This window comes from Dipodomys spectabilis, unplaced genomic scaffold (genome assembly GCF_019054845.1).
Source record: "Dipodomys spectabilis isolate Male_0828 unplaced genomic scaffold, ASM1905484v1 ptg000094l, whole genome shotgun sequence".
NCBI lineage: Eukaryota > Metazoa > Chordata > Mammalia > Rodentia > Heteromyidae > Dipodomys > Dipodomys spectabilis.
This window is the reverse complement of record NW_024870771.1, coordinates 16334215-16349183: the sequence shown is the minus strand read 5'-3', so window position 1 is coordinate 16349183 and position 14969 is coordinate 16334215. Positions and strand designations below refer to the sequence as shown.

General features: G+C 40.7%; 1 protein-coding gene across 2 annotated transcripts in view; it reads right to left on the bottom strand.

Moving 5' to 3' along the window:
- CUNH2orf76 (chromosome unknown C2orf76 homolog) overlaps window positions 1-14969 on the bottom strand; it is a 51854-nt gene that overhangs the window by 29576 nt on the left and 7309 nt on the right. For both annotated transcript variants that reach the window (XM_042685250.1, XM_042685251.1), the window contains exon 2: window positions 1174-1242. In XM_042685250.1, the coding sequence (XP_042541184.1) occupies window positions 1174-1242 (69 nt within the window). The remainder of the gene's footprint in view (window positions 1-1173; window positions 1243-14969) is intronic.

The window sequence follows — 14969 nt, the reverse complement described above, 5'->3', positions numbered from 1 at the left end:
CCCGCCTGAGCTACATAGTGACCCTGTCTAAAAAAACAAAAAGAGCAGGGCTGGCTCACTACTGTAATCCTAGCTACTCAGGAGGGAGAGATCTAAGGATTTCAGTTCAAAACCAGCCCAGGCAGGAAAGTCCCATGAGCTTTTTAATTATTTTTATTTTTATTTTTTTTTGGGTCCGGTCGTGGGGCCTGAACTCTGGGCCTGGGCGCTGTCCCTCAGCTCTTCAGCTCAAGGCTAGCGCTCTACCACTTGAGCCACAGCGCCACTTCTGGCTTTTTTCTTTTTGCTTATGTGGTGCTAAGGAATCGAACCCAGGGCCTCAGGCATGCAAGGCAAGCGCTCTACCACTGAGCCACCTTCCCAGCCCCCCATGAGCTTTTTAACTCCAATTAACCACCTAAAAAAAAAGCAAGCCAGAAGTGGAGCTGTGGCTCAAGTTGATAGAGTACTTAAGCAAAAGAAACTCAGGGACCACACGTAGTCCCTGAGTTCAAGCCCCAGGAAGGCACCAAAAAATATTTTTAAAAGCATAAAAATTCAACCTTACAAATAATCCAAGAGATAAAAAATAATGGCAAATTAAAGTGTGACAATGCTAGTGTTGACAGAGGGACAGGGGTATAAAACAATGAAAGCCTGACCATTTTGATAAATATTATTTTATGTAATCACCTTTGTGATTGGATCCTTCCCCCCCCCACCCCTGCCAAAAAATGAACTATACAACTGGAGGGCCGGGAAAATGGGGAGAGTAAGGGAAGGGAGTGACATTGTTCAAAAAGAAATGCACTCTTCATCTGACTTATGTAACTGTAACTCCTCTGTACATCATCTTTACAATAACAATAAATTTAAAACAAAAGTAACAGCCTAACCTAGGCACCAGTGACTCATATCCATAATCCTAGAATACAGAATAAAATAACTGCAAGAAAGAAAGAAAGAAAGAGAGAGAGAGAGAGAGAGAGAGAGAGAGAGGAAGGAAGGAAGGAGAGAGAGAGAGAGAAAGAAAGAAAGAAAGAAAGAAAGAAAGAAAGAAAGAAAGAAAGAAAGAAAGAAAGAAAGAAAGAAAGAAAAGAGAAAGAAAAATCCGATCAGTGAAGGGACAGGGAACATTCAAATGGGAACTACTCATGGTGATCAGGCAGTAGTTAGGAAAGCTGTAAAACTTACCTTTCAGCCCAGCAATTTCCTTCATAGGCAAAGGCCCAGGGAATCTCTGGAGGAGGTATGCAGGAAGAGCTAGAAAGGAATAATAACACAGCATGGCTTGTTAACTACGAAATGTGCTGAGAACTGTCCATGGACATGAGAATGGATATGCAAATGATGGCATACTCAGACTACAAAATACCCAGGCAGTAAAACTGAACACATCAAGTGATCCATTAACATGGACGGATCTCAGAAATGCTGCTTTAAGTGAGTAAAAACAAGTTACACAACAATCAGAGCAGGAATAAATTTTTAAAAATATTCCAAGATATCAAATGAAAGGCTACATTTTTAACCATGAGGGTTCAAAATTGTAAAAATTTCTATCTTGGTATGGTGGACACACTTGTAATTCCAGATGTCAGAAGGCTGAGGCAAAAAGATGGAGTTGGAGGCCAGCCTGAGTTACAAAGCAAAATAACTGTCTCAGGAAGGCAGGAAGGAAGGAAGGAAGGAAGGAAGGAAGGAAGGAAGGAAGGAAGGAAGGAAGGAAGGAAGGAAGGAAGGAAGGAAGGAAGGAAGGGAGAGAGGAAGGGAGGGTGGGAGGGAGGGAGGGAGGGAGGGAGGGAAGGAAAAAGGGGGAAAAGAATGATATAAAATAGTAAAAAAAAAAAAAAAGGGGAGCCTGGCACCAATGCTTTATGTTTAAAATTAACCACTACAACAGTTTTCTGTGGTTCAAACTGGTAAAACACTAGCATTGAGTAAAAAAGTTCAGGGACAGGACCCAAGTCTAAGTCTCACAACTTATACTCCCCACCCACCCCTCCACCCAAAAAAAAGCCAGAGGTAGAGGTATGGCTCAAGTGGTAGAGTGTTAGCTTTGAACAAAAGAAGCTGAGGGATAGCACCCAGGCCCTTTGTTTAAGTCTCAGAACTGACACCAAAAAGTAAATATATAAATAATAAATAATGGCCAAATTAGTGTCAATAAGGATATGGATAAATATTTTTATCCACTACTGGTAAAAATATAAAATGGTAGAGCCTTTATGTAGGTGAAAGGGGTAATTTGTCAAAGCTTTCAAATTATTAGCCCTTTCATATTTTATTTTGCTTCTAATGAGTCAGCCTCAAAAGATAACCATACCAAATAAATCCATGAATTTGTAATATTTTCGTGTGCTGATTGTGGAGCATGAACTCAAGGTCTGGATGCTGTTCCTTAACTTTTCCCCTTCAAAGCTGGCATTTTACCACTTGAACCACAGCTCCACTTCCAGCTTTTTGGTAGTTAATTAGAAACAAGAGTCTTATGGACGTTTCTGCCCAGGCTAACTCTTAATCACAATTCTGAAATCCTAGGCTCCTAAGAAAATGATGACTTCAAGTATAAGTCACCAGCACCCAGCCACACACACACACACACACACACACACCTTTTTTTTCTTTTCTTTTTGCCACACACACAACACACACACACACACACACACACACACACACACACACACACACACACTTTTTTTTCTTTTTCTTTTCTTTTTGCCAGTCCTGGGGCTTGAACTTCTGTACCTGTTCTCTGACTCCAAACTTCTTTTTGCTCAAGCCCAGCACTCTACCACTTGAGCCTCAGTGCCACTTGTGGCTTTTCTGAGTAGTTTATCAGAGATAAGCATCTCATGGATTTTCATGTTCAGGATGGCTTTGAATCACAGTGATCTTAGCTCTTAGCCTCCTGAGTAGCTAAAGTACAGGCATGAGCCACCAGGGTCCAGTTCCCTAATAATATTTTTTTTGGGGGGGGTCCAGTCATGGGGCCTGAATTCTGGGCCTGGGCGCTGTCCCTCAGCTCTTCAGCTCAAGGCTAACGCTCTACCACTTGAGCCACAGCGCCACTTCTGGCTTTTTTCTTTTTGCTTATGTGGTGCTGAGGAATCGAACCCAGGGCCTCAGGCATGCAAGGCAAGCGCTCTACCACAGAGCCACCTTCCCAGCTCCCCATAATAATATTTTTAAGAGAAAGCTAACTAGTCAATGTTGAAGCTAGCAGGGCACTAACTTTTTTCTTAATTATCTTCTATAGAAATGTGAACCAAACATTTTATCCCCTCTCTTACACAGATTTATTTCAGGGTTCTCAAGAAGCTAATGGAGAAAATTCTTCTTTACAAACTATTTAGTTTAAGAGTACTGGAAAATTATAAAATTTAAAAATCATAATCTTCAAAGCTATCAGAATGGCTCAACCAAAGCATAGATAATCACAAATTCTGGTGAAACTAGATGTCCCAAGTATTGCTGCTGGTAACATAAAATGGTGTAGCCAATATGAGAAAGAATACAACAATTTCTTACCAATATAATCCTCTCAAGAAGTGTTCTCAAGAGTTTGTTAGAGACATGAAAGTCATGTTGGCACAAACACATGTACAGCAACACTTGTAACATAGTTGAGAGTAATCTCTCACATTGAAATCAATCCAAATGTCCTTCAATAGATGACTTGTTAGAAATCACAACAAGGAAAAAAATATTGGCACACAAAACTATTTGGAAGGGAATTAGGAGAATCAAAGACAGCCAACCACAAAAGGTCACAAACTGATATAATAAAACTACAGAAATAGAGAACAGTTGAGCCGGGCGCTGGTGGCTCACACCTGTAATCCTAGCTACTCAGGAGGCTGAGATCTGAGGATCACGGTTCAAAGCCAGCCCGGGCAGGAGACACCGTGAGACTCCTATCTCCAATAAACGGCCAGAAAACCGGAAGTGGCACTGTAGCTCAAGTGGTAGAGCGCTCGCCTTGAGCTGAAGAGCTGAGGGACAGCGCCCAGGCCCAGAGTTCAAGCCCCACGACCAACAAAAAAAAAGAAATAGAGAACAGTTGAGTATCACCACAATCAGCAAAAAGAAGAGTGTCGGGGATCCTTGCAGTGAAAATCTGATTTTTGATTGGTACAGTCCACATTTGTCTCCACATGTCATAAAACTGCACACACACACACACACACACACACACACACACACAGAAACTTGGGGAGATTTGAGTGGATACCTTAGACTGTATCAATGAATTTCTTGGTTGTTATAGTGAACTCTACCCAAGCAAGATGTCACCATTGCATGAAATAGGGTGATGGGTATAAAGGGTCATTCTGTATCATATTTTACAACTGCATGTGAAACTTATGGCTATAAACAATATGTCAAATGATGAGGTACTAAAACTATCAGGTTAAAAGATGGGAGACATCAGGTAGAAACAGTATGAATGAGTGATCAAACCCTAGATTTCCTGGTGCATTAGGAATGATTGTGGAGGACAGGTTAAGGAATGCCATGAGAAGCCTCAGATATATCTACCAGAGAAGTGAACTTGTTTCTTCTAGAAATAAATTACATGAAAAATTATGGGAGGTAGGGTTTAAATGAAAAGAGACTTTAAAGAGATGTAATAACCACTGCCACATTTAGAACTTGTATGGATCCTAATTTGCAAAATATTAGGTGTTACATATGAATGCTAATTTTGTGCATATGGAATTATGTTTATTCTTTTAAATGCTTTTTTTTTTTTTGGTCGGTCGTGGTGGCTGAACTCTGGGCACTGTCCCTCAGCTCTTCAGCTCAAGGTAGCACTATACCACTTGAGCCACAGCACCACTTCCGTCTTTTTCTGCTTATGTGGTGCTGAGAAACCGAACCCAGGGCCTCCTGCATGTGAGGCAAGTACTCTACCACTGAGCCACCTTCCCAGCTCTTAAATACTCATATTAAAAGAAAAAGGAATATATAGACAAAATGACATACTGGTATTTGTAAACAAATACCAGGTCAGACAAAACAACTCTGGAGATGTAGGTAAGAAAAAAGAACTGGGCCTATGCAAGTAGCTCAATGGAAGAGTACTTGTCTAGTAGGTAAGAGCTCTGGGTTCAATTCCCAAAATTGAAAAAAAAAAAAAAAAGGAAGAAGAATGTAGAACACTGTTAGCCACTGGAGATGAGTATATATAAAATATTATTCTATTTTTGCATAGGCTTGCATTTTTAATAACAAAAACATTTTAGAAGTGTTCAAGGATCTAAATGTGAGGTTTTTCTAAGTTACTGAAACTGGAATCTATATAAAGGTTGATCCATGAAGAACTGGTTAAGTAAATTATACTCCAAAAAATAAAATACCTTGCATGCATTAAAGGATGGTCTATATAACTTAAGGGTACTGCTGTGGTTTGTGTGTGATGTGTGTCCCTCAATGGTTCATATGTTGGGAATCAGGCCTCAGGTTGGTTATGTGGAGGAGGGAGGGTCTGTGCTAGAAGTAGGGACCTGGGCTCAGGGTATAAAGCACCTACTTAGTGTGAATAAGGTTCTGGTTTCAAACTCTAGCATGAGATGGTTATATCCTACTATTTACCAAGGAATAATAAATAAATCCAAAAGGCATTTAGCAATCAGGGCCATCAGAAGCAGGTCACAGGCCCAGAAGGAGCCTAAACTTGTCTACATTTGCTTTCCACATTCAGCCCTGCCCTGGCTCTACGCCCCTATGCGTCACCCTATGCTGTCACCAAGCCTGCGCCACACCTTTCTACTATAGGCTCTCTCCTAAGCCCTTCCATGTCCTGATTCACCTTTCAATGCCCTTCAAGAGTAGGCCAGGAACCACCTCCTGCTGGACACCTTGAAGGTCAGTTTCTCCTCCCCCCATGCTGAGCTTTAGCCTCTCCTTTGCATCCTTAAAGTGGTCACTTATTGAAGGTATGGAATCTACTGGCTTTTTTTTTTTTTTAACAAATCCTAGGGCTTGAACTCAGGACCTGGGCACTGTTCCTGAGCCTCTGTGTGCTCAAGGCTAGCACTCCACTACTTGAGTCACAGCACCACTTTCGGCCTTTTCTGTTTATGTGGTACTGAGGAATCGAACCCAGGGCTTCGTGCATGCTAGGCAAGTACTCTACCACTAAGCCATAGTCCCAGTCCCAACTGGCTTCTTTTTTTTTTTTTTTTACTGTTATTATAAAGTCAATGTACAAAGGGGTTACAGTTACATAGGTCAGGTAAAGAATACATTTCTTTTTGGACAGTATCGCCCCTTTCCCCTATCTCTCCCATTTTTTCCCTCCCATCCTCGCTCACAAGTAGTATAGTTCATTTTCAACACAGTGTCTAGTGAGCATCACTGCTTCATTTGTTCCTCCATTTCTGTGCCATTCCTTACACTCCCAAAGACAGATAAGTGAACAGACAAGACAAAAAGAAAAAAAAAAAAAAACAGCAACAAAGAAAAGAAAAACCTGTTTCTATTTCCTGGAGTTCATTTCCTTAAGTATTATTTTATTGCGCCTTTGTGTTCCTCTCCTAAGGGTATCATGTTCCCATGTATTTTAGGTAGCTTCTGTCCACTGGTTCCTTGAAAAGAGCTAGACTTACTTTCCTATACCCAGCAACTTGTGCTGCACATTGCAAATCAGAGGCCCTACAAATGTTTGCAGAACATTTGTGTGTGCTGAGCCACCAAAGGGCCCGAGGGAAATCTGGATCCTCCATTTGCCCATGGACACGCTGACATAGCAATCCTGCACTGAGGACAGCAAAGGTTTCAATGCTGGAGTGTAGCTCAGGAGTAGTGTACTAGCCTAGCAAGGCTATGGATGTTTGAGACTTGGAGGCAAACCTTGTTCCAGAATTTTTAAAATGTGGTTAAAACAAAAATGTGTGTTTAAACATCCAGAAATTAACACTTAGACAGCAATTCTATAACTACAAACCTATAACTACGTATGGATTCAACTTAATGTGAGATCTGGGTATATCTTAGTACATCTGAGACAGGGTAGGGCTCTGAAAAGTAAGAGTGCCATGGGCTTGGGAAGGTCTTTAAACTTCCCCACCTAAAAACCTGTTCTGGCAAGAACCTTCCAGAACTCACAGCACCTGACCACTGCATCACTGCATGTACACATCCTGATACTGCCTCCTTTCTGGAAATTACAGACTTCTTTTCCAGCCCACACTCCAGGATGGTGAAGAACTCTACATGGTTGGTCTTGGGTCTCTACAGCTAAAATGGCCCTTCAGCTTCCCATCCCTCAAGACTGGGGTGGAAATTGAGCAACTGAAAAAAGCCAAAGCAAGCTGTCACCAGGCTTCCAGTTCTCCCAGCTATTCCCTTCCCTAGCTGGCTCATCTTCCCATGGCAGGTTTCCAGCCATAGAGCTATAAAGCAGCAAGACTGCCTTATGGGGCAAAAATCCAGCACAACAAGTCAAACCTCAGAGCCTGGCATTATAATAACCATAAAACATACATGTTCACATCATACCTGATTAACATTGATTGCTATCAGCTCAAAAACAAAACAAGAACATGTCACTACAGTTAACTTTTTTTTTTTTTTGGTCGTGGGGCTTGAACTCTGCGTCTGGGCGCTGTCTCTTAGCTCTTCAGCTCAAGGTTAGCGCCCTACCACTTGAGCCACAGCACCATTTCCAATCTTCTGGTGGTTAACTGAAGATAAAGAGTCCCACGAACTTTCCTGCTCAGGCTGGCTTTGAACCACGATCCTCAGATCTCAGCCTCCTGAATAGTTAGGATTACAGGTGTGAGCCACAGGCTCCTGGCTTACAGTTAATTCTGTTGTTCATCAGCAGTAATGATGTTCTAATAACAATTGGCTGCAAAAAGTCAATTTGCAAATCCTAAACCGTTGCTCCTAAGGGAAATCCTGAGTTCGGTTCCTAGGAGCCCCTGGTTACAACAATTTTGCCAATCAATCAATACATAACCTCATTTCATTCATGTTTCTATTGAATGACACTATATGACATATATTGTGACTCATTAATGAAGCCAACAGCCAAGAGCACTGTAACTCACACATGAGCAAGGCTGTACAATACAATACATACATACACTGCTGCCTTCTTGAATTCAGAACATTCCACAACACTTACCCTACACCTGGATGTACAGCCAAACACCAGAATGTACTAGCTAGACTATAAACTGGACATTTGTTTACAATACAAGAATTCAAATAAGAAAGCAAATCATCACTTTGTTTGGTTTTTTGATACAGCTGCCCAGACTTGCCTGGACTCAAGTGATCCTCCTAGCTCAGCTTCCCAAGTAGCTGGGACAATAACCAAACACCACCATGCTTAACACTGCCTTCAAGTATTTGAAGCATATTATTGACCTTTATCAAAGAAAATAAAACCCAAGATGAGCTCAGTATCAGAAAAAGCATTCAAGCACAGAGGCAGCTGACATGAAGAAAACTTCTGTCTACAACCACTGCATGAGGGCACAGTGGCTGACCTTTCCACAAGCAACAGGTGGACATTCAAAGAGTTGGGTACATGGCTGGAACTGCAACAGACTCCTAAACAAAATCATTTTGAAAGGCTAAAATGTTATAAATTTGTATCCACTCCATATTTAAATATTATAAAATCAAAATTATCACTTATAAAGTTTGTTTTAAAACCAATCTTAACTAGATGAAAAAGGTATAACTTCCAAAAAAATAGTTCTAGCCACACAAAAAAACACATATATAATATATAACTTAAAATGTAATTACTCTGTGACATATAATTAATAAATATATTAATTACTATGCATTAAGTACACACACATACATATATATTCCTCACCATAAACAGTTAGTCTCCCCTTAGATTTAGGATATATTATAGGTCAAAAAGTCTACAGCTTTTCTTTTAAGGTAATTTTTTTTTAACACAGTGTTTTGTCCTTTTAGGTAAGGTAACTAAACTAGCAATGATGTCCACATATAAAAGGTGAGTGACAGGTATAGTGGTGCACACCTGGAATTCCAGCCACTTGGCAAGCTAAGATAGGAGGATAGTATGAGCCCAGGAATTGAACACCAGCTCAGGCAACAGAGCCAATACCTCATCTGAAAAAAAATTAACTAAGCCAGGTGTGGCGGATGACATCTGGAATTCCACCACTGGGGAAACACAAGCAAGAAGGTCAAAGGCTCAATGCCAGCCTAGTCTTGAGATCTTACCTTAAAGAAACAAAATCAAAATCTTATAGAAAGAATAGAATTCTGGAACAAGAAAAATCACTGAATATGCAAATGATTCTGAAATTGTGTTTTAATGAGAAGAAATAATCCTTAAGTTATGTAAGTATGATTCTATTATGATTGAATATAAAATGTTCCCAACAAACTCATATGTGTATACTCGATCTCCAACTGGCAGTATCATTTGGGAGGTTTTGCAAGCTTTGGAATATTGGGTGGAGCTGGAGGAACTGGGTCACTGGGGATGGACCACTGAAGGTTTCTGGTGGTTACACCTGGCCTCTGGTCTCTTCTCCTGTCTGCTTCCTTCAACCATGTGGTGAAGGGGCTCCTCCACTGCTCACTCCCACTGTCAAGGTGTTCTGTCCAAGTAGAACCGTGAAACCAGAAGTCAAAATTAGGCTTTCCTCCCTGACACTGTTTATGTCTGGTGTTTTGTGACAGCAAGGAGAAAAGCAACCAATATACATTGAAACTTAACATTAAAAAAAAAAAAGTTTAAGGATGAGATCGAGACATTCATTCTTTCATTACCCTTCCTAAAATACTCAGCATCTAGTATACTAGTGGTAGATGGATGATCCATGTTCATTGTATTTATTTATTTGTTTAGCCTGTCTTGGGGCTTGAACTCAGCCTGGGAACTGTCCCTAAGCTACTTTTCACTTAAGGCTAGTACTCTACCTTTTTTTTTTTTTTTCTGTTTATGTGGTGCTGAGGAATCGAACCCAGGGCCTAATGCATGCAAGGCAAGCACTCTACCACTGAGCCACCTTCCCAGCCCTACCATTAAGCCACAACACCAGCTTTTTCTCAGTGGTTAACTGGAGATAAGAGTTTCACAGACTTTCCTGACTGAACTGGCTTTGAACCACAATCATCAGATCTCAGCCTCCTGAATAGCTAGGATGAAAGGCATCAGCCACTAACACCCAGCCATGTTCACCTTTTAAAACAGAACTTAGCTGGGTGCCGGTGGCTCATACCTGTAATCCTAGCTACTCAGGAGGCTGAGATCTGAGGATCACAGTTCAAAGCCAGCCTGGGCAGGAAAGTCTGTGAGACTCTGAACTCCAATAAACCACTAGAAAACCAAAAGTGACACTGTGGTTCAAGCAATAGAGCGCTCGCCTTGAGCTAAAGAGCGCAGGGATAGCTCCCAAGCCCAGAGTTCGAGTCCCACAACTGACAAAAAAAAAAAAGAACTTAACCTGAGCAAATAGTAAGCCAAGATAAGATTCCAGTTTAAAGTTTAAAAGAATGACAAATTATAATCAATTCACATTTAAGATTATGACTCAAAGTGCTAATTCAATTTTCGTCTATCCAAATGTACCTCAAAAACATAAATTTCCTTTTTCATCCTTCAAATGGGAACAAAATTTTGTTCTAAAAATGATTCAACAATGAAAAATCCAGTGCTGGTCATTACAGTAAAAAGAAAAAAGATAACAAGAATTTGCTTTAAGTTTTTCAAAATCTAATGTTTAAAGTAGGACACTAAGTCTGGTGTGGTGGGTCATGTGTATAATCCCAGCACTCTAGAAGCTGAGGCAAGATCTTAGGTTCAAGGGTAGCATGGGCTATATAGGAAATGGCGCTGTGGCTCAAGTGGTAGAGCGCTAGCCTTGAGCTGAAGAGCTAAGGGACAGCGCCCAGGCCCAGCGTTCAAGACCCATGACTGACAAAAAATTTAAAGTAACATTAAAAAGTAAACATATTTGTAATAAACAAGGACTAGGTGAGAATCAAATAATCATTACAAATTTCTTGGTCATTTTCTTTAGTTCACTTACATGACACATACTCATTTTTCTAGAAAAATCACTTAAGTCAACTTTCACTAATGCAAATGAGAATATTTCCAACATATAAATTTGTGAATGATTTTAAAAATTTTCAATCTCATTTTAATTTTACTTATAAATTTACTTATTTATTTTTCTCCTGTGATGGTACTGGAGCTTGAACTCAGAACCTCATATTCTCACTTTGCCTTTTCACTCAAGACTGGCTCTCTACCACTTGAGCCACAGCTCCACTTCCAGCTTTTTGGTGGTTAACTGGGGATAAAGACTCTCATAGACTTTTCTTCCCTGGGGTGGCTTTGAATCAAGAACCTCAGATCTCAGCCTCTACCTCAATCATTTATAGATAGCTTAAAAATTAAAATTAAGGGTTGGGAAGTGGGTCAGTGGTAGAGTGCTTTGCCTTGCATGCAAGAGGCCCTGGGTTCGATTCCTCAGCACCACATAAACAGAAAAAGCTGGAAGTGGCGCTGTAGCTCAAGTGGTAGAGCAATAGCCTTGAGCTGAAGAGCTGAGGGACAGTGTCCACGCCCAGAGTTCAGGCCCGACGACCAACACACACACAAAAAAAATTAAAATTAAAAATCCCACCTGTAGGTCCTTAAGTAGCACAGCACTTTCAAAATAAGAGTCATATTCTGCTAGGCACAGGTGGCTCAGACTAGTAACACTAGCTACTTAGGAGGCTGATTTGAGAATCATCATTTGAAACCTGCCCAAGCAGGAAAATCCTTAAGACTCTTACCTTCAATTAACTACTAAAAAAGCAGAAAGTAGAGATAAAGCTCAAGTGGTAAAACACTAGCCTTGAGCAAGAGCTCAGGGACAGCACTCAGGCCCTGAGTTCAAGCCCAGCACACACAAAAAAATCAAATAAAAATTTAAAAGAGCTAGATCCAACAACTAGACTCTTCTCCATGCTATCTTTCTTTTATTGTAGATGATCATAGCAGCCAGCCTTCTCTCAAGATGCATCTCAATCAGTTTTATGTAAACAAGCCTGAAACTTCTGTCTCACCTAGCACACATTTTAACACTGGCAGCTGCACAGACCTGCCATTCACCATGACCTTCCATTTGGGACAAACACACAAAGCCATCATTTGTTTTCTGTGCTCAAGACATGTAACTCTCTCAGGAAATCATTCTGGAAAGCTGAGTTGTCCTCCTAAGTGTTAGAGACGCAACCACTGGGAGAGAATATTTCATGTATTTCCTTCTCATGAGGCGTATTGAATATAAATTCAACTTCTGTTGGTTCACAATCATCAGTGAGAATGTTAATGCTTGTACTGTGTGTTAGGGGACATTTCTCCGTGGATCTCTTGCACTTACTTCAGCGTGTACCGTGAGCAGTAGTCCTGGCTGCTCAGGTTCTGAACTGTTTCAGGCATGCATCAGAGTCACAGCCCAGCAACACCCAGAAACAGTATCTCCCACCACAACAAAAGGCAGGTCTGTTTACCATCCAATGAAATAAAGAGAACATCTCCCTCCAGGAGTTGTTTGTAGCAATCCTTATAAAGATTTTGGAGCTGGGCACTGTGGCTCACGCCTGCAATCCTAGCTACACAGAAGGCTAAGATCTTAAGATCTCAGTTCAAAGCCAGCCTAGGGAGGAAAGTCCATGAGACAATTACCTCCAATTAACCACCAAAAAGTCAGAAATAGAGCTATGACTCAAGTGGTAGCGCCCCAGCCGCGAGGGATAAAGGACACTGCTCAGGCCCTGAGTTCACACACACACACACACACACACACACACACACACACACACACACTCACACACACACACACACACACACACACACACACACACATTTTGGATTAGCTAAACATATTAACATGAAGTGGCCACTGGGCTACCTGCATGGATTCTGTGAGACTTCAGAGCAAGAGGAACAGGAACAGACACACAGTAAGTTCATGGTGTTGAACATGCTGAGAACAGTCATCATCTCTGACCCAGGAATCTTATGTCTTCTGCCAACTTCAAGATCTAAGTAATCTAAGAGTAAGGGGCTACAACTATGACACAAACCCACTGAAATGTGATACCCATTGAGTGTATTCTCATTGTCCCTGATACAAATAGTGTTGTGGCCATCCCTTCACCAACAAAATTAAATTTTATTTATTCACCAAGTTCAATTTCTTGGTACTATGTGGGTGGTTTCACAATGCCCTATCCTTTGAGCACCAAAGAAAAGAGGCTAACTCCTTAGCTCTCACCACAGAACAAGAAAGTCTGATACCTTGTTGACTCCCAAGTTCTAGAGACAGTATGTGCCTAGGATGGCTTTGTGATGTGTCAAGTGGGCCAGGTTGAACTATAATCCCTAAAATGCATTTCTAATATGTTTCCAATTCAGGTAGACTAAAGAGATATTCTCTGGAGGCTGATCGGACAGTGGCCATTTTATAGCACACCCACATCTCCCCATTACTCCTATGAAGGGGCGACTAGAAATGGATTACAGATGTGAGCCACCAGTGCCTGACTCAATGATTCAATGAAAAGATAATTGCACATTTATGGGGTATAGTGTGATTTTTTAAAGACCTATTTTACATAGCTCCCATTCTCCTAACTGGTACTGGTAGAGGTATAGTTGAAACAGAAGTCTTTCTAGTGGAATTACTGACAAGGTACAAAAGCAATTTCAATAGAGGAAAAATACCTTTGCAATAAAATAGTGCTGGAACAACTGGACATAGCAGGACCCAGCAGGGACTAACCTCTACCTAAACCTTTTGTTTGTATTGTTTTGTTTGTGTCAGTCTGGGACTTGAACTCAAGAGTCTAGAAGCTGTCGCTGAGCTTTTTTGCTCAAGTCTAGCATTGTACCACTGAAGCCACAGCACCACTTCTGGCTTTCTCTGATTAGTTTATTGGAGATAAGAGTCTCATGGTGTTCCCTGCCCTGGCTGGCTTCAAACTGAGATCCTCAAATCTCAGCCTCCTGAGTAGTATTACAGGAGTGAGCCATCAACATCTGGCCTTTCTCTTTATTTATAGGAGATAAGAGTCTATCTAAATTGTGTAAGCTAGTTACAAACTACTGGACTCAACTGTTTTTTTTTGGGGGGAGGGGTCATGGGGCTTTAACTCCTGAGCTCTTCAGCTCAAGGTTAGCACTCTACCACTTAATGCCTTACATAAAAATTAACTCAAAATGGGGCTGGGAAGGTAGCTCAGTGGTAGAGTGCTTGCCTTGCATGCATGAGGCTCTGGGTTCGATTCCTCAGCACCACATAAGCAAAAAAGAAAAAAGCCGGAAGTGGTGCTGTGGCTCAAGTGGTAGAGTGCTAGCCTTGAGCTGAAGAGCTGAGGGACAGCACCCAGGCCCAGAGTTCAGGCCCCACGACCGGACCCAAAAAAAAAAAAAAAAAATTTAACTCAAAATGGATTATGTTCTATGTAAAATGAAGAGCCACAAAACATTTGCAAACAATAGGAGAAAATCTTCAGGACCCAGGAACAGCCAAAGTTCTTAGCTTTGACACCAAAAATCTATACAAAGAATACTTAATATAGTACATTTCATCAAAATTATAAAATTATTGGTAGGCTGAAACAGAAGAATCATGAATTCCAGGCCAGCTAAAACTACATAGTAAGGATCTGTCTTAAGCAATGAATAAATAAATAAATAAAATTTAGGTTCTGTGAAAAACTATTAAGTACATTAAAGGACAATCTACAAATTATAAGAAAATATTTGCAAACCCATCCAAGTAAAGACTAGAATACAGATTATATTAAGATATACAAAGCATGCTCAACAATCAAGTAAAAAACAAAACAATGAGAGCACAGTCAAAAAATAAGAATACTGGCTCAAAAAAACAAAGCAGCTGTAGAAAAAAAAAAAAAAGAATACTGGATCACACCTGTAATGCTAGCTAATCGGAAGGCTAAGATCTGAGGACTATTTT